This window comes from Mytilus edulis, chromosome 10 (assembly GCF_963676685.1).
Source record: "Mytilus edulis chromosome 10, xbMytEdul2.2, whole genome shotgun sequence".
Taxonomy (NCBI): domain Eukaryota; kingdom Metazoa; phylum Mollusca; class Bivalvia; order Mytilida; family Mytilidae; genus Mytilus; species Mytilus edulis.
In genome coordinates this window covers 17629273-17656230 of record NC_092353.1, presented here as the reverse complement: position 1 = coordinate 17656230, position 26958 = coordinate 17629273, and the positions used below count along the sequence as shown (strand labels likewise).

The following is a 26958-nucleotide window of genomic DNA, read 5'->3' as shown; positions in this document are numbered from 1 at the left end:
CATGGCGACGTTTCAGTACATTTTGCTTTTTCAGTAAACACTTCATCTGTTGATAAATATTGTGAACGTTTTGTGTATATCTAAATATTTTTACCTATGTTGAAAGACGTGCATAGTATCAAATCATAAAAATACCATTTTTTTAGTCTCTAGGAAATCTTATTAGATTTTCGCTGCTATTTTTGATAAATAGGTGCAATTTGGGTACACGGTGCAATTTGGGTACCGTTACGTTAGAGATAATTGTAAGCAGCAAGAAAGTTCAATAAAGTCAGATCTAAAAACACATCACTTTCACCAAAACACAATTTTGTCAGGAATTCATCAGTATCCGTGACCAAGGTGAGCGACACAGGATCTTTAGTTTATTTTTTTTACTGAAAACTTTCTTGTGTTCACTGATGTTTGAAAAATGATGGTTTTAAACATTGGATTTATAGATGTATATCGACCATGCGACGGGTACAAGTCAAATCGGCACCTGGTCAAATCGGCACCCATAGAAAAAGTCAAATCGGCACCTGGTTAAATCAGCATCTAGTCAAATCGGCACCTATTTAAAGTCAATTCGGCATCCAATAATATTTGATATAATATATGGGACTGGGACTATTATGCTAAGTTAGTAATTTAAGTATACTAGCATAATAGTCCCAAATATATATAGATATTTCTAAAAATGTATAAATTCGATCATGATTTATTTTGTTAAAAAGCATCAAGCTGTAAAAATACAAAAGTTGATCATTTGAAGTTTTCTCAACATTATGTGACTGATGTTTTCATGGTTTTGATAAATTTTCTTTTCAATTAATAAATAATTTTAATCAAGTACATAGTGAAAACACAATGTAACACCAGCTTTTGTTTCGCATATTTCTGTCATATTTTCACAACTATATGATATAATCTAATAGCGAGAATTAATAGATTCTTAATACACAAACATGATTAGACCACAAAAAGACTTTTTATGGATATATGTGGTATCAGGAGAAATTAAAATTCGAATGTAAACTATTCAGGTATCCTCATTTCCATTGTGAGGACAAGGATAATAGCACGAAATGTTAGGTTAAAGTATATGAATTTGAATTTAAAGATTGAACTAGAACATTTTTAAAGATAAACTTGTATCATCTGGTGTAAGAAAATGTGTGTCAAAATACTTATAACTTGTACAAAAACCCTGTACAAATTATAAATTGTACAAAGTTATATTTTGTGCACATCATATATTAAACAAATTTAACATGGGTGCCGAATTGACTACATCAAGTGCCGATTTAACAGGTGCCAATTTGACTAGGTGCCGATTTGACTATACTGGGTGCCGATTTGACCAAGTGCCGATTTAACCAGGTGCCGATTTGACTAGATGCATGGCAAGTCACGGCAATGTCTTCATAGTAATACCCCTTTTTGTAGTAGCCAGGTAATTAATTGTTTTACACTATTTTATGCCCAGGGATGAGTACAAGATCAGCTGCTTTGTTAATATTCATATTGTTAGGTTGTGTATGCACGATTTTATATAATTTAATTTCTGTTTTCTATGTATTTGGTGGTGTTCCGTAATATAGGAAATTAATACAAATAAAACCACATCAACACGATTACAGTGCTTTCATTCCCCAGTACTTTACTGTTCCCGCTTCTTTCAATCATTGAAAATATTTTGCTTTTCACAAACATTGTGTGTAGCTTTAGAATTCATAATCATGATCCGAACATCCAAGAATATAAAAACAGGAGACAAAAGAATCCATTCCGATATGGAAGGTGATAATGTTCCTCCTAATAGTAATACAAATGATTGTAATGTGGATGTTTTCAGCAGTGATTTACAATTAAGTTTCAGATATGAGGAAGACCCGAGATCGTTGTTTATTATAGGATATCATAGATTTCTTGGTAGGAATGTTCATCACAAAGAGTTCATGAGAAAACATTACTTAAATCCAGATGAAGATTATTTAGCAAAGGAGAGTTGTCTTCAGTTTGCATTGGCTGAATGGGAAAACATGATAAACACTGAAGTCATCAATGATGTTCAAGCGGTAGATGTGTTTCAAATGAATCAAGAATTAGAAAAACCCTTCTTACACTCTGCTTTTAATGAATATTTATTGGAAGAAGGTAAAAAGTTTGAAGGCTCAGAACTTTTAGAACATGTAAAAGAGAAGAAAAAACTACTGCAAGAAACATGTCAAAAGTATGTAAAGCTTTTAATTTTGCATGTACATGTAACTAAGGCGATAACTGTATTGTAATTTAAACTCGTACAGTATCAATTGCTGATTTGATGATTGAATAAACATGATTAAAGGTATTTGTTATCTCCATTCTAACATTGTCTAATGAAACTGATCATGCTGATAGAAACAAGATTAAAACTCTGTCATATGTTCATATGTTGTCTGCGCTTGCATATGTGTTTATGTTTTCATAGTGAATTGATGCCATGCAAATTACTAATAAAAATGAATGTTACAAATGTTGGTGGATATATCAAGTTTCTGCAGACAGTTTCAAGAATTCCCAAGTGCCCACTAAAATTAAAGAATTTATATCATGTTCAATACAGATACAGATGGAACAAAGAGTAGACAACTCATAAGTTTTTGTAATAACAGTAAAGAGGGGGGGCTAGAGGGGGTCTCATCCCGATTTCTCGGTTTTAATATCAGAAAATCCCGAAATCCCGGACATATTTTGTTAAAAATCCTGATCCCGATAAATTTGTTCCAAAATTTAAAAGTTTAAAGTTTCAATGCTTACGATTTAAACGTCTCGGATATGATTGATGTTCAAAGTCTTTCAGCAGTAACCAATCCAAATATGTATCATGTGTATTATCAATATTTATGTGACATCAAGCTGCATATAAGCATTTTTGTTCACATAAATCTTCAGTAGCCAGTCAGAAAATTGGCCAAATTCCAGTTCAAGTCAATACAAGAATTTGGCTTGATAAGAAACTGGATGCACACGTTTAGGGGAAAAAAAGGTGGGTAAGGTTTTGTATATATACAACTTTTATAAAAAATCAAACGATATTTTCAAGTTGATTGAATGAATACTTATTAGTACTATAACAGAGAGAGATAATTTTCTACATGCACCTATCAAATTTGATCTTTCAGTTTGAAGGAATGTTTTCTCTTGATCCCATTGATGCTGTGTATAAATGGAAAAGTTTATTACTTTTCCCTTGTCATCTTTGTATTGCAGTCCTATCTTTGTATTAACAGTCTCCCCATCCCTTTTTCACAGGCCGATTCATTAATTCCCAAATAATTGATACATGTAACACATTATTTAAATTTGTTTACGTCAGTGACCGAAGCTTTTGCTGTCCTTTAGCACAATGTTTGTTTTTTTCCTTACATCCTTAAGGAAGGGCAAAGAATGTTCGTCTTTGTGGAACAACAAAAGGGTTCTAATTGATATAACTTGAGAATCTTCTGCAAAATGCATCGTCTGCTACAAGAAGTTTATATATGTAATTAAATCAAAATCGTTTAGTAAACGGTATAATTAAAGACCTGATCCGAGCTCAAAGCTTATCTCTAAATTTACTGTTACATGTACATGTACTCTTATTGATTTGATTGATTGTTGGTTGCTTAACGTCCAGTGGTAAATACTTCATGCATATTCAGGACGAGAACAAGTTCACAATAAATACAATATGTAGGTCTTGTCATAATAGAGGCTCTTTCAGGGAATGATGGTCGGAGATATTTGGACTGCCACTGGAAAATGAGGGTAGATTAGATAGGGACAGAAATTTTGCCTTGCAACAGGCCTCAAAGAGTTGTTAAAAGGGTTCTTAACGTGCAAAGAGCATGGCACTCTCATTACACGAGGCATCCGATTTAAGTCCCCATTCTGACCGACGTGACTGCAAACATGATACATCCCGCACAGCCTAACCGACGCCCAACTTCAGCAAGCGTGTAATTGCCGGTTGGGAGAAGACTAAGTCAACTCAGTCACCCTTAGGGTTTACATGTACTCTGATCTGGATCTACTCTGTTTCTAGATGCGATTCTAATTGAAGTATAATGAAAATGGCACTTTTATCTGTCAAAGGTACAGTTGTTTGTCAATCCCGTTATATTTCAACATAATAATCCCAATTTCCCGTGGCTAAAAACTTGGCTTTCCAGTATCCCAATGTTTTTCTATCACGAATTCCCGATCTTTAAACAAGGCAATCCCGATTCCGTTGCTAAAATCGGCCGATCCCGGCGTCCCGAAAATGGTCAAGCCCCCCGTCAGTAAACACATGCATGCAGCTATGTTTAACATTTTCTCTAATAGCCCTTTAGCCAATGTTAGAGTTAAATCTGTGACTGATGACTTGCTTTAGAAATATTTATTCGTTTTCTTCTTTTTTTCAGAATATATACAAAGATGAAATTGTTTTCAGATCAATTATTAAGTGTAGTCAGTCATAAGAAAAGTGCTTCTGAGAGAATGATGCAGGATTTATTCCTGTCCTTTGTAAAGATATTTGATCTAACAATTTTGTAAGTACATGTAGTTATTTTCAATGAGTTGTAAAAACCTAAAAGGAAAGTTTTCTTAATTTTTTTTTGGTTTATTTTTTGTATATATACCTCCACTTAAATAATTACATAAAGAATACTATAAGAGGTGGGAGATACCAAAGGGACATTTAATAATCATGATAATCATAAGTGAAAAAAAAACACACCTGAAAAATCCACGTCAAAAAAGAATACAACAACGTGAACAAAAATTTGACTTTTAGTTCACAAAACTGTACATAGAAAGCTTAAGACTGGGCAACATGAACACAACAAAAAACTGGGGATGAATTTAGCAGGTTCACTGGAAGGGTTGACAATTTCTGCTCCACATCATGCACATGTGCCTCCCTTCATGCTTATGTAGCTGATGGAATTGCAAATTCTGGTGATTAGTCTCATTCTGTGATGCAACAATCAAGAACAAAAGGACAGGATTGTGGTTACGATAATTGACACATACATCATTTGTACATTTTACATGTACGGGTGTGGGAATTCTCGCTTCATTGAAGACCCATAAGGCATTGATGGCCTTTGGCTATTGTCTGTTCTATGGTCGGGTTGTTGTCGCTTTGACACATTCCCCATTTCCTTTCTCAGTTTTATGTCCATCTCGTCTTTAAAACAGATATTACTACATGTAGATTACATTGCATGAACTGTTTTATACATATGATATACCATGTATACATTGTACATTAAAAATGTAAATGTTTTTCAACTGATTGTTCTACGCGTACATATATTCACACATAATTTAAAACTAATAAATGATAATGTAGATTTGTGCAATCTTTTTGTAATAACTTGTTCATTGACTCAAATTTACCACCAAATCTAAAATTGGTATGCTTTTCACCACCATTTTAAATGGTTGGAGTCTTAAAATGACCATTAAATACAAATGTTATAAAAATTAAACATAACCTACCTCAAAAATACTACATTGTATTTCAATGAGATTTTATTACAATCTAAATAGTACTAGTATTAAACCAAATGACTTTTGGTTTAAGAGTATTTATTTGTATGACACTATTTTTTAAGTGTGCCAGAATCATTCATGAAGTTTTGCAGTTTATTTTATCTTAAATTGATACATTTTACTAGCTTTAATCTACTAATTTTTTTTTGGTGATGCATTTATATAATAGGAATATCAGTACTGTACTTGAAGAGTTAGAGCTGTCAATTAGAATTTGAAAATGCTTGTTCCTGCTGATGCGATGTCAGTAAAACTGCATTTGAGACTTTCAAAAAAACTATAGACAGTGGCAACTACAGACTAAAGTAGTGTTATTTCTTAAATCTATGGAAGTGTGATGTCCAGCATACAATTGCTATGAAATGTCCCCTGTAAAATTACCTTTTTATTACTGTCTCAAACATAACACATAATGACATGTACATAAAAAATTGAGAATGGAAATGGGGAATGTGTCGAAGAGACAATGTCAAACCAACCAAACAGAAAGTAAACAGTCGAAGGCCGCCAACCAATCTTCCAAACTATGACAGCCAGAAAAGTCAAGCACCCAGAGGCAAGCTTCAGCTGGTCCCAAACAAAAATTTGTACTTGTTCAGTGAAATTGTTTATTTAGCACTGAAACCCTTCTGTATGTGTACCATGTTATTTATACCTCCTATACATGTACATATATTTAACCTAAATAAATTTTTATTTTCTGTACAGTGATACAACAAATGCAACAAATCTTGGCTATCATTTTCATAATGGAAGAAATGTAATACAATCAGAGCCAGATGCAGTAATTTTAAGCAATAAACTAACGCCTGAGATGGAAATAGAATCCAAAGTTATAGCAGTAGTAAAGGTTAGTTGCTGTAAATGTATCATTTTCTTGCTGCTTATAGTTTGCTATGAGTTTTGGGTTTTGCTCATTGTTGAAGGCCGCACTATGGTCAACTGTTTTTTATCTTTTACATCATTTCAATTGGTCCCTGGTGGAGAGTTATTTCATTGGCTATCATACCACATCTTATTTTAATATCATACAAAAGAGAAAAAGACGCTTTACCAATAAAATTTGGTTATTTATGTAGAATACAGGTTAGTTAAGATAACTGTAAGTCATTCATGGTTCTGTGAACTTATAAGTTAATGAGCTTACATTTACATGTAGAGGTCTGTTTTCCAATTACCAGTTCTGATTTTATATATTTGATATGGAATAAACATGCACAGATATTATCATGATTATACAAAACATTTTAAATTATGCCTGTACTAAATTTAGTGTTACATTCTGCATACATCAACTACTAAACTCGTTTATTCTATTATTAATAATTTTAGGTAAGAAAAAACTACAGTAACGACAGAAGAGAAGAACCACCAGATAAGAAATTGAAGGTCAGATCTGTTGCTAGGGATAAAATGACTGGTCATATTGCTGCTGAACACATAGATCCTTTATTAAAAGGTCAACATATTGGGGAAATGTTAGCAGTTGCTGAATCCTCATCTGTTTTTGGACAAAATGGAGTTTTTGGTTTCATTGTTCAAGGAACAAAGGTTAGTTCTATCATTGAACAGTACATTCTATTTTGAACTCTTTAATTATGGAGTGTTTAGACTGTTATAACCTGCCTAATTTTATCTCTGATAAAAAAGTGTTTTAACCCCATAATGACTACTCAAAGGATCCAGAAATTTGCATAAGGAGGGTTTGGAATTGTCTGCCATCAGTGGGCCCAATCAAGTCAGACTTCATTGATTCCCTAAATAATCAACTTAATTTTCCCCATAAAATGGAAAGGGGGAGGGGGGATGGGGATATGTCAATCTCTTCACGAAACCGTTAAAAAACATCAAGATCAAGAAATTGCATCTGAAGTAAACAAATTAGAATCTTTTTTACTTTTTGTAAGTTTCTAAGTAAAAATTTCTAACATGTCTAATAAATGGACTCAGTCAACATTACACTTTTACAATGACAGCAGCATTTTCAGTCAAAACACAAGGTTCTGCAAGACCCATTTACATTTGTATGCCCCATTTGTGGGCATTATGTTTTTTCGGTCTGTTCTACCGTTTGTCAGTCAGGTCAACAATACTCAAGTGTCATCAATATATGTCAAGCTCTTAACCATTTTCAATCAGAAAAGTGGTAGAATAATTAATTTAAAGGAAAAAAACAGATCATCAAATAGCGAATTTATTGTATCTTAAGAAATCCTTGATAAGAATTTTGTATGTTGACAAGTGTTTCATCTTCATCACTATTGAATACTTTCTATTTTAAGAACAAAATGATTGTTTATGGTTTCCATTAAAAATTGTACTTTTGATTCAACTATTTAAAGCAAATTAGGGAACCAGAGTATCAATAATTGTTAGCTTATACTACGGATAGTTTTTATACGCCCGTTGTCCGTCCGTCCGTCAGTCCGTCCGTCCGTCGTCCACACTTTGGACAATAATTCAAAAACACTTTCACCAATTTCCATGAAACTTTGGTGAATTGTTTCTATCTATTGATGTAAGCTCCCTCTCAATTTTTCTAAATTTCAGATTTTAAGTTTTGGATTTATGGGGCTTTATTCATAAAAAAAGGGGGATTTTCAACACTTCGGACAATAACTCAAAAAGGCTTTCACCAATGTCCATGAAACTTTGGTGAATTGTTAATCTCTTTTAAGTTTTGGATTTATGGCGCTTTATTCATAAAAAAAAGGGGGATTTTCAACACTTCGGACAACAACTCAAAAAGGCTTTCACCAATGTCCATGAAACTTTGGTGAATTGTTAATATCTATTGATGTAAGCTCCCTTTCCATTTTTATAAATTTTAGATTTTACGTTTTCTTAAGTAATGAATTTTTATACTTAAAAAAGGGGGATTTTATGAAACTTTGGTGAATATATTAATGTAACATCCCTTTTGATTTGTATATATATTTCTAGTTGATCATATAAATTCATTTAAAGCATAAAAGACAAGTTAAAAGAGCAACGGGCGTATCATGCACTAAAGCGCAGCCCTTTATTCTAGTTTTGATATTATTAGTTACATAATGTGCTAGTGACCTAATACGGTATATATGGGGTCAGTAAATTCCATATGGGGTGAGAGTGAAGCTTGAATCCCCATAGGGAATTTACTGACCCCATATATACTGTATTACGTCACTAGCACACTATATAACGAATTTATCTTACTGACTATCTTAACGTGTAAAATTTAGACTAGTGACCTATCAAAATGAGAAAGTCTTCAATACAGTTAGCATTAACATGATTAAGAAACTAATTCCTTTGATCCTACAAAAACAGATGCCAACAATGACAACTTGTTAGATTTAAATGTGTTTTATGAATTTATTTTACTTCATCATCACTTTCTTCGTCTGTTGAAACCTTTAAGATTTTTCTCAGTACTGTTTTGTTTTTCTGAAGGGACGTAACACCACTACTAACCGTGTATGAAATAAGCCCCGCCTCCTTATTACCTTATATGGAATATAAAGGGACGTAACTCTACTACTAACTATTTATGAAATAAGCCCCGCCTCCCAACTAACCTAATATTAAATATACACAGTTTTCACGAGGATGCTTTTAACCAATCATATTCCTAGAAATGTATAGGAGGTATGATAAATGTGCTTATATTGTTTTACAGGTTACCTTAGTATCTCTAGAAACTAAAAAGGAATACTTTGAATATCTAAAGACAAAAGATGAATCCAAATTGTTTGAAGTGGAAGTCACTTACAGTAAAGAATGTAACTTTTTATCAAAGAATGGGCGAAAAGAGTTAATTCCAATACTTTTGGGAATGGAAAAGTTAGTGAATCTCTAAATGAAAATAAGAGGATAAAATCAAATCTCTAGGAGTTGTTGTTGAATGACTGACAACATTCTTTTTGCACACCATCCAAGGTACAGTTAGTATGGTTAGACTTGATACTAATATAAAGGACAAAATATAGCAAAAAGTTTGTTTGTTTACAACATGATTATTTAGCTGTGTAAAGAAAGACAGTGGATAGTGACATGGAATAACAGAAAATTAACTTAAAATAAATAACTTAAATGGAAATATGAACATGAGTATATGAAGAAAAAATTATGAATAATGAAAACAAAAATATTTTACAACTTTTATTCATATTCTTTAAAGGACACAATGAAAAAGAGGAAAATCAGAGAATATGTTGCATCACAATAAAAATATATGTTTAACAATTGTTTTTATGTATTGCTGAATGTTGCATTTTGATTAGGCTCTGACTGAATTTTTCTTTTGTAAATTATACATTATAAATTTGTAATAAATGTGAGCAAAATGCACAGAGCACTTAGTTGATTATATTTGTGTAGAGAGAACATTATATAGCAAAATTGATCAACAAGACGAGATCTACAAATAAGTCAACACACAGAAATCATCAGAAGACTCTTTACTAGAGTTTTTGCCCTTAAATGATGACTCATTATGTTTTAGTTTTTGCCATCCATTTGAAAATCTAAAAAAAAATAGTGAAAAATGTTATCAGTGTTCTAGTCAGGATTTGGTAAGGGCAGGGTGCTAGTCAGAAAAAGGGCAATTTAACAGGTAAATGTCATTAAAAAAGAGCAATTATCAAAGCCTCATAATTAATTAGCATATAACTCCTGCACTATGGTATAATCAAGTTTCAGTTAAAATTGAGTAATAAAATTCAATACTTATGATAATATGTTCTCTGTTGAACTTTAAATTCTCAGGTTATTACATGTATATATATGATATACAGTCTTTCCTATTGGAGAATATTAGGGGGCACTGTTTTACATATAAGCAGTAAACAGTGTATACTGCCAATATAACGTGTGTATGATAATAGAGAAAATTATTCTCAAATTATTACTTGAATGCACTTGATAACTCAATCAATGGAAATAAACTCATAATAGATACCAGAATTAAATTTTATATTTACGCCAGACGCATGTTTCATCTACAAAAGACTCATCAGTGACACTAGAATCCAAAAAAGTTTGAAAATGCCAAATAAGGTACGCAGTTGAAGAGCATTAAGACCTAAATTCCTAAAAGTTTTGCCAAATACAGCTAATGTCATCTATTCCTGAGGTAGAAAAGCCTTAGTATTTTAAAAATTTAAAAGTTTTATAAACAGTTAATTTATAAATATGACCATATCAATGATAATTCATGTCAGCACAGAAGTGCTGCTTACTGGGCTGGTTAAACCCTCTGGGAATTAAAACTCCACCAGCAGTGCGACCCAGTGGTTGTAAATAAACTTATCATAGATACCAGGATAAAATTTTGTATTTACGCCAGACTGAAGTGAAGATGAAAAAATAGTTTTCAAAATATTTACTATTTAGATGTTTTAAGGTAAAAATAATTATAAATAATAATTTGATATGCATTTGCATACAGAAAAAAGGCAAGGCGTCAATAAAAAAGGGCGGTCTAGAACTCTGGTTATGTTGCATAAATGAACAGCACCCAAGGTCTACAAAGAAGTAATATTTTGCTGAAATCTTAAACAAACCCTTAGAGGAGTGATTATAAGAAGATTTTATTTAATCTGTTGTGTGTTTTAAGTAAAAATCAAGGAAGATATATAGAAACTGATAACAGAAAATTATCAGCAATACAAGATATGATCAGCATAAAAGAAACTTTTGTGTTGAATTCTATTCCAATCTTCATTGTCGTAGAGTTCATTGTTGAAGATGCACATACTAGTATTACACATTAGCATTAGAGCATCTGGTTTTTATTTGACTTTAATATCATGTCAGAAATAAAACATGACATTTTTTGGAAATAATAAATATGTGTCCTGACAGCCTTATTTAACCTTGATCTCTATTTCATAGATCCATTTTGATTGATTAGTATTCTAAAATGTAGGGAGTCTTGAAAATTCTGTCTGCAGATCTGAGATTCGTGTATCTGAACAAAAATAAACAGGAATAAAAGGAATTGCTAGAAACATAGCTCAGTACAACATCAACTACCAGCTATTTAACAAGACAAATAACAAAGAATAATACATGGTCCAAATATACAGACTTCAAGTTGATTAATGGATAATGTCTTTTAAAATAAGTGGTTCATGTTGATTGGTTTATTTTCTCAATTTTTAAAATAGTTCATCTTGTCTGCAGTTTCAAAAATAATCTTTTTTGAAATAATTGAGTCAAATATTTTGAAACTTAGCGGTAAGATGTATGGCATCTTCTACATAAAATTTCATTGTTTTCTCCCTATCGAATGAAACAATAGTTTGTGTCATCTGATGGTATAAACTTTTTAAAAATATCTCATTTAAAACCACTGGACCAATTTCTACCAAATGTTTGGCTTAAAGATCTTTAAGGTGTTAAGTTTGATATTTTCAGGTTCAAAAGTAAGATCACAACAAAATACGAACACTGAGAAAATTTTAAAACGGAGGTCCCTAATCAAATGGCAAATTCAAAAGATCTAATACATCAAACGAATGGATAGCAACTATCATATTCCTGACTTGGAACAAGCATTTTCTTATGTAGAAAATGGTGGATTAAACCTGGTTTTATAGATAGCTTAACAGCTCATTTGTATGACAGTATGGCATAAACTTCCATCCAAGCTCATCAACCAACATGGAAATCAAGGCTAAAAATAGAACTAATGCAAGATATTCTCTAGTATTTGTATGCATGTATAATGAAACCATAATGGATCTGATCAAGCAAAAATATTTTCATAACTTTAATGACACATATTTTTACAAGTTGAGTGATGTTGAGTGACTCCTTCGATACTCTAGTGCTATAAATGTTATCACTTCTGGTCAATGAGACAGCATTGGTTGTCTCACAGTAGACTGTTCTCAACACTTATGTGGAATTTTGTGGGTTCATACACTTGGAAATTGGTTTTTGCTATTTGGCCACTTAACACAAACTATTAATATGAAAATCATAGATTAAATTCTATCATAGCATTGTTATGTTCTGCAAAGTATCCTAAGTCATAGATAAGACAAATTTTAGGATGGACTTAAGATCAATTTAGGACACTCTTAAGTTGTGTCTCGAAGCTATCTCAGACGTAGACATCCTTAGAAACATATCTTAAGTCGAAATTGTAAATCGTTAGAGTAATTTTTTGATAAAACATTTATTAATAACGAAACCAATTAATAAAAATAGTTTACGAATTTTATAATTACATGTATAGAATTAAATCCATGATTTTAAATGTAATACTGAAATTATATCAAAAAGGATTGAAATTTATAGTACGGTGACCAGACCCAATATTTTGAAAATTTAATCGTCAAATATACTATATGGCTATATCATATATCATTGGATTCGGAAAAATGAGTACTTTTGGAATATCGATGTCGTCAAAAAGAAATGTGGTAACAGTTTTGCATAAATTAAGGTCAAAGATCAACATACTGTTTTCTTTTTTTCCTTCTTTATCTTCAAAATTGAAAGATATCAGCAGCATTTTGTGTTAAATTTTAAATCAATTGAAAATGAATTATCTCGAAAATGTAAAAAAAAAAAAAGGAACATATTACTTAGTAATCGATTAATTCTGAAAATTGGCGTTTTTCAACACTTGTTCTATTATACAAGATCAATACAAATTCCGTTAAAGTTTCAGTAGTCACCTTGCCGCGCGGGTGACATTCAACCTCAGTAATAAAAGATAAATGTTGTTTTCAAGTAAAGCCTTCTATCCTGAATGTTTATTTTGAAAAAGCTCATGCATGTAATTCATTGCAACCAAAAACCACTAATTAGCTCGAAGAACATTAAAAAATCCAATCAAAATGATCAGAAAACACATTTCATCCAGGAGTATCTTCTGATTCATCTGTCAAGAAATTTCTACACAATTCTTACCCTTGAAAGAGGCAAAGCTCCGTACATGTAAAGTTTTGTTGTGAACAAACACTTTTCCCATGGAGATTTTCCCTAACATGAACACAAAAGATCCTGCAAGAATTCTGCTGACATATGCCCTTTACAATAAACGGGGTGTAATGAAATAATTAATTTTCGCCAACCGTATTCTAAACGTGACGGAACAGGGGGTTTAGCAATGTTTTATGCGGTCTAAACATACTTTTTTACTGGTGGCAAGCTTGACGCGAATTTCATTCATATCGTGATGGAATGATTTAAAGAGATCATTCCTCAGATCATACATCTTCGAAACTAAATTCTTACACAAACAAGGGTTTCATCTTCGTCAGTACTCCCAAAGCTCTGTAACTACAATAGTCGTGTGTGTCCTTTCAAGTCTTTTGTAAAAACAATTCAAATGAGAAAACTAACGACCTCATTTATATAAAAAAAAATGAACGAAAAACAAATATGTAACACATAAACAAACGACAACCTCTGAATTACAGGCGCCTGACTTGGGACAGGCACATACATAAATAATGTGGTGGGGTTAAACATATTAGCGGGATCCCAACCCTTCCCCCTAACCTTAGACAGTGGTATAACAGTACAATATAAGAACGAACTATAAAAATCAGTTGAAAAAGGCTTAACTCATCAGATGGATAAAAATACAATTGGACGTAGCCGGGTACTTGTACATCCAAACAACAAAAAGACACTAGGAACAGATCTGAGAGTACTCGCAGTTATCTGACAGCTAGTTCAAAGCCACCAACAACTAATAAATCATTCATGTAAGACTAAACTATATAGCAATCCGTACACATTCAACTGCACCTACAACTTGCATGCATGTGTCATTTGTTTGCAGTAGTGAACACACAGAACAATCACACCCGTATCAGAGGTCCTTATGATTATTGTGTCGCTCTTTCCCTTTTCTGTTAACTTCATGTCAAAGTATAAGGCATTAATTATCATACGAGTATTGGCCCTTAGTGAGAGCTAAGCAAGTTACAACAGTCATTAACATTATTGTCTGAAATAACTTCGACAATTTCGGATTTACAAACGTTCCAGCTGAGTAAAGCTCACTATAAGGTGGAATCATAGGGGAATTGTCATAGTTTTAAACAAGAAAAACTACCAAAGAAATTAGGGAGAGCCTGTTGGTTTTCTTTAACAGAAAGAAACTTCTTCTAGTCAGTATCCTTCTCCCTTCAATAATCTGATACACTTTGGTTGAAGGTGAACTCTTTGTGCGGCTTTCCTTTTCAACAGACAACTTTATTGAGCTTTTCATGTCGTAGCGGTAAAAATATGTCTGCTACTGTGTGCGCTAGCGAAAAGCATTGGGTCATACTTTTATAATAGTCACCTGTAAGGTCACCATTTTGTTTGCTTTTTTGTTATCATCAATACATTTAAGCAATGCCATACCACCTCTCAGACTGGTGTAAGTTGTGAGTGATGGGCCAAAGGAAGGTAGGGAAAGTGCACACGAGGCATCAGAATTGAATTGGTTCACCAAATCAGGTTCAACAAACGACCCATACTATACAACACATTGTTGGCAGATTCCATCATTTAGTCTTTCAACAGAACTTAAGAAGCAACGTTTACTCTTTACAGTAAAGGAGGGGACTGATTCAGTACTTTTTCTCTGTCATACGATACAGTTTTCAAAATTAAAAGCCATGTGTTGTCTTTTTTAACTACTAGAACCTTATCGTAAAGGACTTCCTAGTTCAAACATTTTCCAGATAACAACATGTCCAAATTCAGACTTGGTTCTTAATTTTTGAAATATATAAAAAGAAAAAAACCCATATCAAATAAACATACGAAAATATGAAATATTTTAAAAAGACACAAAAAAAAAACCAACACGATAACCAACACGAAATGGGACCATAAACTATCCAAAAAAAAAAATCGAATTGAACAAATGTTAGCAATGAAAAATCGTTGTGATACAAAATATCATTTATAGATTAAAATAATAGTATCGGTCCGGTTCAATTTTTTTTACAAGGCGAATTTCAAGTGGAAAACCTGTATCTTCAATTTGTAGTGAATATTTTGTTTCAATGCACAAGTTGAAATAATGCTTCTGAGATAAATGATTTTGAAATTGTTGTTCAATAAAGGTTTGAAATATCATATAAATGTTGTGTATTTTACATTTTGCGTAAAAATAAATGATGAAAATGAATTGAAACGTACTCTATTAAATGCAAAAAATTCGTAGTATTCAATTTTTACAAAAACTCCTCAATAACGGATTAATTTTGCTAAACTTTGTTTGAAATTGTTAAAATAATGTGTTACAACAATGTATATAATAACAAAAAGCATATCCCGAATGTTCTTTTAGAATGTAGGCCAAAAATCTTTTGAAAGTATTTTTTTCTTTAAAGTAAGGGAACGAACTTCAAAGCCCATTTTACAAAAATTGCACCGTACGATTTTTTGACGACAAGTCAAAATGTGAAGTGTAACCTTTGAACTACCAATACTGTGATTTACAGCCGTATAGTCCGAATGACAATTAAACTCTTTAAATATGCGACTTTTCCTTACTTGGTCACCGTACTATTAAACTGGAAAACAATTTGTTTTGAAATGAGAATTGCATTGGTAGTGTTATCGTAAAAACAAAGTTCAAAGTTTAAAATAATGCATTATTTCTATATATATAACCGGGAGTTTTCCGTGTTATAGTGATGCAAAGACGGAATACCAATACTTTAAACTTTATTAGCAAGGTCCGGACAGTACCAGACCTAAGACCTAAACTGCCTACAAAATATCATACAAAAGCATATATAAAAAACAGTTACTATAGAAAAGGATTAGTGTCCAACGGATTAACTTGTCATGGTCAGAGTGATTTCCATCACGACAAACATATATTTAACAATAGAATTAATTAGACACAAAGAAATGTAAAAGGTTTGATAAAAGGATTAATAAATTGTCACTATAGCACTTAAAATATATTGTCTGATCTTAATTTATATCTAAGTCCTAATTGTCCAAATCTTCCTGGTTATATTCGCCACTACTCCACCTAAACTCGGTCTCCGAGTTGGCCGAATGAATTTTGTTATCGTCGTGGGTATCCTCCTCCACGCCGATGATGTTGCTGCGAATTGCCACGCGAGCAAATTGCAAGGGTCGAACGCACACCTCGGTTTGAATGTTTTATATCTAGATGTTGAATCTCGTGTCTACTGTTTACGTTCTCTTCCCTCAGTCTCTGAATTTCGGCTTCCATATCATTTAAGATGCGATTGTAGTGCATGTCAGTATTTTTAAACTCCATTGTTAAGCGCTGTCTGGCGTTGGTTAAATTACGGTTTTCTTCTTTCAAACGCATTATTTCTATTTCAAAATTTTGAGTTCCACTTGCATGTTCAGCTAACTCCAGCTCGATCTTTTGAATTATCCGGCCATGTTCTAAACGTTCCAAATTTACGTTGTCCAAATTGTTCCTTAATATCACATTATCTTTCACTACGGTATCCAATTTTGAATTTTCACTTTTGAGTACAGCTATTTCTTTCAACGAGTTACTGTGAGAAACTTTTAACTTCTTTAGGTTCTGTTTAGCGGATTCGTCTTGTATGGAGCACGTAAAAACGGAGAGTTCCTTGTCCACGAGTCCTTGAAACGGAAATTGAGACATTTGTTTCTTCTCGATAAACGTTCTCATACGGTCACTGTCTCTCTGAATTTTGGATTTCGACTTTGATTTCTTCTTCGGTTTTGGGTTTTCATATGACTTCACGTGAAAACTACACATACGGGCAAAATGTCCAGGATGTCTGCACTTGTAACAATAAGCGTTAACTGCATAACACTGATGGTAGGTGAAAACGTTCAATGTCTTACCGCAATATTTGCATAGAAAGTCCAAACAGGTATCGGCTTTTCTCAACGGAAACGGATGTCCATTTCTGCAAGGCTGGTAATTCCAGAATCCTTCCATATTGTTGCTTCTGAAAGTATCCATTTACTAGTTTGGGGGAACTAGCTCGGATCGTGCCGCAGGTACCTCCACCAATATATAACCGGGCGTTTTCCGTGTTATAGTGATGCAAAGACGGAATACCAATACTTTAAACTTTATTAGCAAGGTCCGGACAGTACCAGACCTAAGACCTAAACTGCCTACAAAATATCATACAAAAGCATATATAAAAAACAGTTACTATAGAAAAGGATTAGTGTCCAACGGATTAACTTGTCATGGTCAGAGTGATTTCCATCACGACAAACATATATTTAACAATAGAATTAATTAGACACAAAGAAATGTAAAAGGTTTGATAAAAGGATTAATAAATTGTCACTATAGCACTTAAAATATATTGTCTGATCTTAATTTATATCTAAGTCCTAATTGTCCAAATCTTCCTGGTTATATATATTCAAGTTAAAACCGATGGTGTGTTTCATTTCATGGTCATCTTCAGGGTAAAAAAAAAAGGATAAAAAAGTGAAATCCAAACTTTATTATGTTAGGATGAAGATATGATGATCCTAAGACACCTAATTAGGTGTCCTAAAGTTAGAACGAAAACTGCGATGTATCATAAGTTACGAGAGCTTCGAGAACACGACTTAGGACAAATACATGTGATATGATGGACTTAGGTCACGTCCTAGTCCTAAGAGTTTCGAGAACACCACCCTAGGTTTCTTGAGTAACAATTATAAGCTGACATGACAGTTTTTACATATACGATTACGATCATGGTAAACGGGCAGAAAGTCACAGGACAAAAAGTCACAGGACACTAAGTCACAAATTTGGTAGGACAAAAAGTCACAGGACAAAAAGTCACAAATAATTTGTTGACAATTGTTTGAATATATAATAGAAATATCTTGAAATATTTACTTTTTAATACATATATTCAAATTAAAGTTTAGGAATTGTGTCATTATACTTGAAAAATCAAGATTTATTTAATTTTAATCATGCAAAAAATATATTTCTTGGCACCATGAAGCCATTTAAGTGCTAAGTCACTTTGACATTTTGTTTTTTTAACAATTATTTGATTATCTTTGATATATTTTTGATTAATTTTGTTCACAAAGATGGTATATATACAACAGTTTAAGAAAAATACAAAAATATTTTTGTAGAAATAAGTTTTTTTCCTTTAAAGAAAATAATCAGAAAAAAATGAATTGTGACTTTTTGTCCTGTGACTTTTTGTCCGTGACTTTTTGTCTGTGACTTTTTGTCCTGTGACTTTTTGTCTGTGACTTTTTGTCCTGTGACTTTCTGTCCTACATTCTACGATCATATACATATAATATGTAATTTATCTGAACGAAAATGTTAAGTGAGCGAACTTATCAGTTTTGGCGAATAGGGCAGTTGTAGCAATAAACCAAAGATGTATATTTAATAAGTAAAATTTTCATAGATTTTGTACGCCATACGTGCGTTTTATCTTCAAAAGACTCGGCATTGACTTTCGAATAAACATGGATAAAAGTTATAAATTGTCTTTATATCAACACTTCCGGGTTGTATATAACAAGTAGCAGTATCTATTATTCAAGTGTTCAATAACTTTCTTGTTTTAGACATGTTCAGATTAAGATTTATATTTTAAAAAACAATTTCAATTGCACTGCACAAGTAGTATATTGGTGAAATAAAGTAAATCGATACATTAAACAAACACTTTCTTACACATTCTTATACTGAAAAAATACCCGTTATCTCTAGCAAACTACGACTCGTTACGTGTAAAGCAAAACGTGACATCCTTGTTTAAAAGAATTAGACAAAAGCCTGGTGACATTTTTCTACAGATAAAAATTATCGCAATGAGGATATTTTATCAGGTATACTATGTTTTTATGATATATTTTTTTCATTTTTATTTTTTTCTTCAATCGGAGTAATAAGAACTTTAACATAATCGTATTATTATACTATATGAAGTTTATTGGTTAGTACTATAACGAATAGGCTTGTAAAATAATGATGCAATAATGTGTACAGGTACTTCTATGTACATTAAAGGTTGATGGGCCGTAAATATACTATTTACATGTACATGGCATACCTGAGTATGCAGATTTCCAGTGCTGATTTTGAAAAGAAGGAGTCCTTGAAGGCAAACGTTGCCTGGGAGTGAAACTTACAAAACATCAATGCATTTATCACATATAAAACTCTATAAGGGGGAAGAGGGAGGCTGGACCTCCATACAACCGCCTCTCAATTTACATTCGACATATAAAGTCTTTTTCCCAATGTCGTAATGAACCCTAAATTAAGAGATAAATTTGTAGGAGTTTTTTTTTTGTATCGATTTCTTAAATTCATAAGTTATAAACTAAATAGGCGATCTGGTGTATGAATAAATTGCAACACTTAAATTCTGAAAACCCATGCTATTGTTGATTATATTTAAGTCATTTGTTATCAGCAAGACAATTGTCTTAATGGTAATTATACTACATCATATTTTTATACCGAGGGAATAGGAAGTTAATTTGCCGCTTTACATGATACAAACAACGGGGTGCATTATGTAAGGGGCCGGTAATCTCCTGTAGTAATCAAAATCCCCGGTCTCCACCCTAATCGACACATGTTGCTGATTGATTTGATGTTTGATTTTTTGTTGTCCTGTATATATAAACTATTTGTCACTGGACGGTTTTCAATTAAGTTTTCTAATAATAATATTTTGTAATAGTTAATCTTTTCAGTATACCTGATGTTATAACCATTTTGAAGCCACTTTTTTTGTTTTTATTATAATTTCTAACACAAAGGCCTTTTTTTTTTACATTTTTCTGCCTTCTTTAGCCAATACCAGATCACTATGCACAATCTACATCTCAAAACTCGACAGTCATCTCCTCTGCTTTCACTGAACCGAATGCATGTAGCCATGTATTTAACTGAATTTTTCTCAAAATAAATGCACGAATAAATGTCGTCTTGGCTAAAGAATAGAATACAAATTGATTTCAAGTAAACGAAATATATAAACAGCATTTTTTCATTCAAATTAGATAAAAGGTTAGTTTTAGAATAACCAATTTTATTTGCTAATTGAAAAGCGGAATCAAATAATTTGAGACAACAGGAAAGATAAATTGTGTAGTTTGATATCAAGAGTGAGAAATCTATACTGTACTTGTTACGATGTCTCTGTCATCAGTGTCATGGGCCAGTGGGTCAGATTTGTCTAATCTTATTATTTGATTGTCTAAATTATATAACACTGTGTAATAGTTATCAAATCAGGTTTTTTGCAATAATGCTATGAAGAGTAATTAATGATGTTATTTTGTTTACAGATGTGTATTTGCATTGTTCTTATACTTTTACCTGATGAAAGTAAAGCAATATTGGAGAGTACACAAAACACTGGCTGGCAAAACTGGACACACGAAAGTGTCGTTTCAACCCAGTGGATTTGTCCCAAATTTTGTAATGATACTTTCAAAATGAGAACAAACAAGGATATCGAGGAATTTTATAACAGATGTTGTTTTCATTATTCAAAACCCATCTGGGATTTACCATTGGGGCATCATGTTGTTGGAAAGCTACATGTAGAATATTTAAGTCGAACTGGAAAAGCAGTCCTATATAATACCAACACCAACACAACTTCATTGTTGTTTTATGAGGTCGTACATCCAAACGGATTTCTTTCAAAAATGCCAATAAATATTTGCACATTCAAAACAATAGTAAACCTGTATTTTTCCAACAATAGTATTAGGCAAATAACAAACTTACGATGTCTATCTAAATTAGACAAACTTATCTTAAAGGGAAACAAGATCACATCAGTAAATAATTCAACTTTTACAGAAATGAAATATTTGAGGTTTGTTGATCTCTCTGACAACAGAATAGGCCATATAGACCCACTGTCATTTTCTATCAAACCAGGTAGTTTAATGCATGTCTATTTGTCCTATAACCAATTGAAATCTGTTGATATTACAATTGCGATTTTGGAGAAGTTTTTTGCTTTGATAGATTATTCCCATAACCAAATCAAGCATTTAAGTAACGAACTTAATTGGAAGTGTTGTAAAGAAGAAATGGTCGATGGCGGAATAATTAAATGGCAATATAATAGCTTCAGATGGTTTCCAAATTTAACAGAGATTGGTTTTCCGGATGTGCTTTCTACTGCTAAACTTACAAAGAATTATGGGATGGATGTTACGAATAATCTATGGAATTGCGACTGTAAGTTCTATCCTTTTTTAGTCAAAGCCTTAGAACATATGGATCGCTATCCGACGATGACTGATCAATATGATGCTAAGTGCAACGAGCCTTCACATTTGACAAATTATTCGATAATTGATTTCAAACACAAGTACGACTTACTAATATGCAATCTAAACATGTCAGACAAATGTCCAATTCAATTTGGTTGTAATTGTTTTTATCAGCCTTCACAAAAAAGAACGGTAGTTAATTGTTCTGGACTTAACCTGTCCACATTTCCAGAGTTGCCCGACTTTGACAATCTTGAGATTGACTTATCGAATAATAATTTCAAACCCATATCAAATTGGAGCACAATTAATTATCTCAAACGTGTGAAGAAACTAGATTTATCAAATAACACTTTTTCGGATATAGATTTCACAGCTTTCGATGCAGAGAAACTTACGTCGCTGATTTTGCTGAACAACCCCATTGTGTCAATAAACAGATCAATTGAAAACCTAGCACCATGTGTCACTCAGATTGGAAACATTTCTATCGATTGTGACTGTAATTCCTGGTGGATGAAAAGATGGATAGAAAAACAAAAACAAATAAATCATGGTTGTTATTTTGGAAAGGAAATTCTTTGCAAGATAGGCTCTAAATATATAGCACCTAGCAATTTGACCAGGGACCAAGTGTGCCCTGAAGATGATAATGGTTTCAAATCTACATTTTACAGTTTTATCTTGGCATTAATGTCAACTCACGCAGTTGTCATTTCACTTTTGTGTTTCAAATTCCGATATGAAATTTTCTTAATTTATCGTAAAAAATGGTTGAAATTTAACAAAAGTTATGAAAAATGTTCAGATGATCTTATATATGATGCTTACTTTTCTTTTGACGGAGAAATATACGAATTGAGAGTGTGGATGAGTAAAGTTTTACTTCGATATCTAGAGAAAAGGGGCTATAAGGTATTCTATCCATTGAGAGATTGTATTCTAGGTTACCCAAGAGAAGAAGACATTTGTCGGAAAATTTCCCAGAGTGCAACATTCATAGTGTTTTTAAGCCAGAGCTTTTTAGATTCCCCAAATTTAAGATCAGAGTGGAAATACATTTGGCATTCCTATAAGGAAAATAAATATAAACAACTTATAGTTATCAACTTCGATGATATGGAACCGATACACGTTGAGGACGATAGAATGAGGGCATTTGTTAGACTCAGTTATTATTTCGAATTTTTCAACACAAATAGTAAGCTGTTATCAGATATCGAAAAACAGCTTTTTTGTCGAAAACTTAAAACCAAAAGAAATCGAATCCATCCTGGACCATATAAGGGATTGTATAAAATATGCAGTGAAATTAAGAATCCACAGCAGATAATAAGATCGAAATAAAATGTTTGCTATTAGTGTTCAACGTATAACAATCAGATAGTGGAAAACAGTTTTAGCGTCGACGAAGCCTTACTTATAGACAGATAAAATAGAAATCACCAAGAGGCATAGAAAGTTATAAACGTATTTGAATGCAGTAGCTAACTTTGAAATTCACAATATAATGATAAATTTGAAATAAAAATGTTAATTTGGATGTTAATAGCATGAACCTATATATAATAAAACTGAGAATGAAAAGGGGAATGTGTCGAAAAGACAACAACCCGAGCAATGAACAACCGTAGGCCACCAGTTGGTCTTCAACACAGCGTGAAAATCCTGCAACCAGAGGCGGGATCCAGCGTACCCGTTAAAAAGTATACTAGTTCAGCAAAAATGGACGTCACACTTAACTCCGAAACATACAAATGAACCCAAATTATAAAAAAAAAAACCTACCAGACTATCAAAGGTAACTAGGTCCTGACTTGTGATAGGCACAAATAAAATGTATGTTTATAGCATTGGAAAAGAAAGGATATTCATATTACATAAATCTCAGCCATGATCACACAAAATCACTACATGCCATTCAAAAACGCAAAATCATATGCCTATTGAGTTTATTGCTGTCATTTCAATAAGCCTTTATACAATAATGCAGCACCAGATGGAACAAACAGTACAATGTAGAAGTCATAATACAAGCATACAGAATTGAAACATTCACAAAATAGATTTGATATGCCATTAGACCTTTATTTTGTATTGTAACCGGGAGACTGGTTACTGAAATGACAATGACAACGAGATGCAACACGACTGGTTGCAGAAATTGGCGAGGCAAACCTTTGACAATGACTTAGAGATAGTCACTTGCCTGAAAATACTTTAACTCCACATGTAAACAAGTCATATGCAATAGTAACCATTTAATGATTTCAGGGTGCAATTCGTGTAATTTAACAAATAGGTGGACGTTGTCAGTCGATTGTCTGATTCTCACTGAAGTTACTACTTCAGAATACATATGTCTTCTGCTTGACTGTATATTTTTTTGTATATTGTAGCTGTGTTAATTGCGTAGTCAAAATGCATTGACTGTATAATCATTTCTGTCATTTCTGATGTACAGTCACTGACCGCATATATGGCTCTCCTTATTTATGACGTTGACATTATTTTTTTCCGTTGATTTTATTTATCATAGCAAGGATGTCAGTGAAAATGGCAGGAATTTTAAATAGCTGAAAAATACTGAGAAAAATATGGATTACTGTTAGTTTCCTGTGTGAAAAATGAACTCAATTTGTGACAAAAACAGTGTAAGTGATGCCCGGGAGAAAGCGAAATCGTCCACGGTCATCAACAGCTCAAAAACACAAATACAAATCTGAAAATTCTTCCTCATCGGACCTATCTGGTTTAGTGAACAAAAGACAGTGTACGGACGTAAACAAAGAAAACAACAACAAAAACAAGGTACGTTCAGACACACTTAGTGAAGACAACTCAAGTTCCGATCAATATACAAGTATGGCAATGAATAACTCACTAAATCAAGGAAGTTACACACAAATGACAAGTACACCTATGGGATTTCAAAGTATGCCCCAATACATGTCGTACCCTCCGCCGATGATGACAACACCAATGCCCCATACCACCCGCAATTGAAAATTATTTCAAAGAGCTCTGCCATCGTATGACAAGAGTCGAGAAAAAACTAAGCACTCTAGATAAAATTGAAGAACGTTTAGAAAAGATGGACACAAAACACAATAAACTTGATAACGAAGTGATCCAATGCAAAGACAGAATAAGCAAGTTGGAAGAACGTGCACAATTTTTATCAGATATAAAAGATGAACACATAGCCCTTATAAAGAGGGTTGATTGTATCAACAATGGTATTGAGACGACAAAAACGGACACAATATTTGTCCGAGACAAACTGATAGACATCGAAACAGATAATCTGAAACAAAACCTTCTGTTCTTTGCGCTGGAAGAAAAATATGACAATGTTGAAACAAATGATGAAAATAAGGGGGTGCAACGGGAACAGTGGATAAGAAGAGTGACGCGGTACAAGTGAGTGAAAACTGTATCGACACAGTGCTTAATTTTTGTGAACAATTTCTCAACATTGAAAATGCTAGGCACAACATTAAAATTGAAAAGGCATACCGATTAGGAACACCCAACACTAACGCGTCAAAGCCTAGACCAATCGTGGCTAAATTCTGCGATATGTCCGACAGGGAGTATGTCCGCAGTGTATCGAATCGCCTAAAGGACACAAATTTTGGTATAAGCCCCCATTATCCAAAGGTTGTACTTGAAAAACGGAAAAAGCTTAGTCCAATAATGAAACAACAGCGGAAAAATCATAAGAAGGCATATATTTTCGGCGATAAGCTATTTGTTATAAATAAATAATAAATAAGCTTTATTTAGAGTCGGAATGGTATATAAAACACAGACAAACATAAGCTCTAATGAGCTTTTAACCGACACATGAGACATTATTTAACAGTACAACATCCACAACAATACAATACATAATATAGGTACACATGCAATAAATAATCACAGCACAAAAATGAAGCACTAAAAGCAGAATATAAGCATAAGCTAGGTATTAAGGCTAAAAGCATATAAGTGTAAACTAGGCATAAAAGCTGGTAAAAATGCTTAGCATAAAAAATTGAAAAATTGGGATATGATCTAGATGGTAAATAAATTTTCATAATATATAAACTAAAAGTCTGCACAAACTGTGCACTTACAGTCATTTCCATTCCATGACTTTAAAATATTTTTAAACTGACTAAAATTAGCAATTTTTCTAAAATCATCAGGTAGATCATTCCATAAAACAGCAGCTGTGTATTTAAAAGAGTTCTTACCATAGGTTGTTGTTCGGACCCTAGGTATATCTACAATATTAGAATATCTAAAATTATATTTACAGTCTTTCAAAACAACTAAATCATGTAAGCATGGTGGTGACAATTTATGTAAAATTTTAAAACACTCAATAGCCATGTTACGCATACGTCTTATTTTCAGTGATGGAACCTTGGCTCGTAAAAGTAGTTCATCATATGAACTAACATAGTCTTCATATATAAATCGTAAAGCCCTTTCCTGATTTTTTTCCAATTTGGTGGTGTTATTTTTGTTGCAAAAATGCCATGCCAAAGGACAAAAATTAAAATTAGATAAAATAAATGTGTGGAAAATTGTAAGTTTATTCAATTTAGTAAGGTAGCAGCCAATGCGCTTTAAAACATTCAGTTGTTGGGATGCTTTACGACAAATATTTTTAATGTGGTGATTGAAATTAAGTTGATAGTCAATATCAATACCCAAAAGTTTGACAATCTCATCACAGGATATTTTTGCTGACTGTATATTAAAAACAGGCTTTTTTGCAAATGTTTTATTTCCAACTGCAATGGCTTGGAATTTGTCAGGATTTGCCTGCATACAATTAAATCTGAACCAGTCAATTAAAACAGCACTTTCTCTTTCGAGTGTACATAATAAATTATCAAAATCATTGTCAGCATAAGACAGAGTATTGTCATCTGCATAATTATACAAGGTACCATGTTCAATAAAATAAAATATGTCGTTTATAAAAATATTAAATAATAGGGGCCCCAGGATTGAGCCTTGGGGTACCCCTTTCTGGATGTCAGCCCAACTGCTGAGTACTCCCTGAAGTTTGATTTGTTGCCTACGATCTGTAAGATAATTTTGAAGTAATTTCACTGATTTAGAAGAGAGACCGTAGGCAGATAATTTACTTAAAAGAATAGCATGAGGTAAACAGTCAAAAGCTTTCGAAAGATCCATAAGAAT

The 26958-nt window shown here is 32.7% G+C and overlaps 2 protein-coding genes across 2 annotated transcripts; both read left to right on the top strand.

Moving 5' to 3' along the window:
• The first annotated feature begins 1620 nt into the window (after window positions 1-1620).
• LOC139490513 (uncharacterized) lies at window positions 1621-9879 on the top strand. The gene is made up of 5 exons (XM_071277297.1): window positions 1621-2215; window positions 4410-4538; window positions 6256-6397; window positions 6880-7098; window positions 9209-9879. The coding sequence occupies exons 1-5, from the start codon at window positions 1722-1724 to the stop codon at window positions 9386-9388; spliced, it is 1164 nt and encodes a 387-aa protein (XP_071133398.1). The 5' UTR covers window positions 1621-1721; the 3' UTR covers window positions 9389-9879.
• Window positions 9880-19219: 9340 nt separating this feature from the next.
• LOC139493539 (protein toll-like) lies at window positions 19220-23301 on the top strand. Its single transcript, XM_071282031.1, has 2 exons — window positions 19220-19338; window positions 20812-23301. Exons 1-2 carry the CDS (start codon window positions 19321-19323, stop codon window positions 23101-23103), a joined length of 2310 nt encoding a protein of 769 aa, XP_071138132.1. The 5' UTR covers window positions 19220-19320; the 3' UTR covers window positions 23104-23301.
• The last annotated feature ends 3657 nt before the right edge of the window (window positions 23302-26958 follow it).

What these genes read in the sequence shown, in the direction of transcription:
- LOC139490513 (XM_071277297.1), top strand. Translation starts at nt 1,722, where the DNA reads ATGATCCGAACATCCAAGAATATAAAAACAGGAGACAAAAGAATCCAT. An exon ending in CTGCAAGAAACATGTCAAAA is followed by an intron (nt 2,216 to 4,409) that starts GTATGTAAAGCT and finishes TCTTTTTTTCAG; the next exon opens with AATATATACAAAGATGAAAT. An exon ending in TCATTGTTCAAGGAACAAAG is followed by an intron (nt 7,099 to 9,208) that starts GTTAGTTCTATC and finishes ATTGTTTTACAG; the next exon opens with GTTACCTTAGTATCTCTAGA.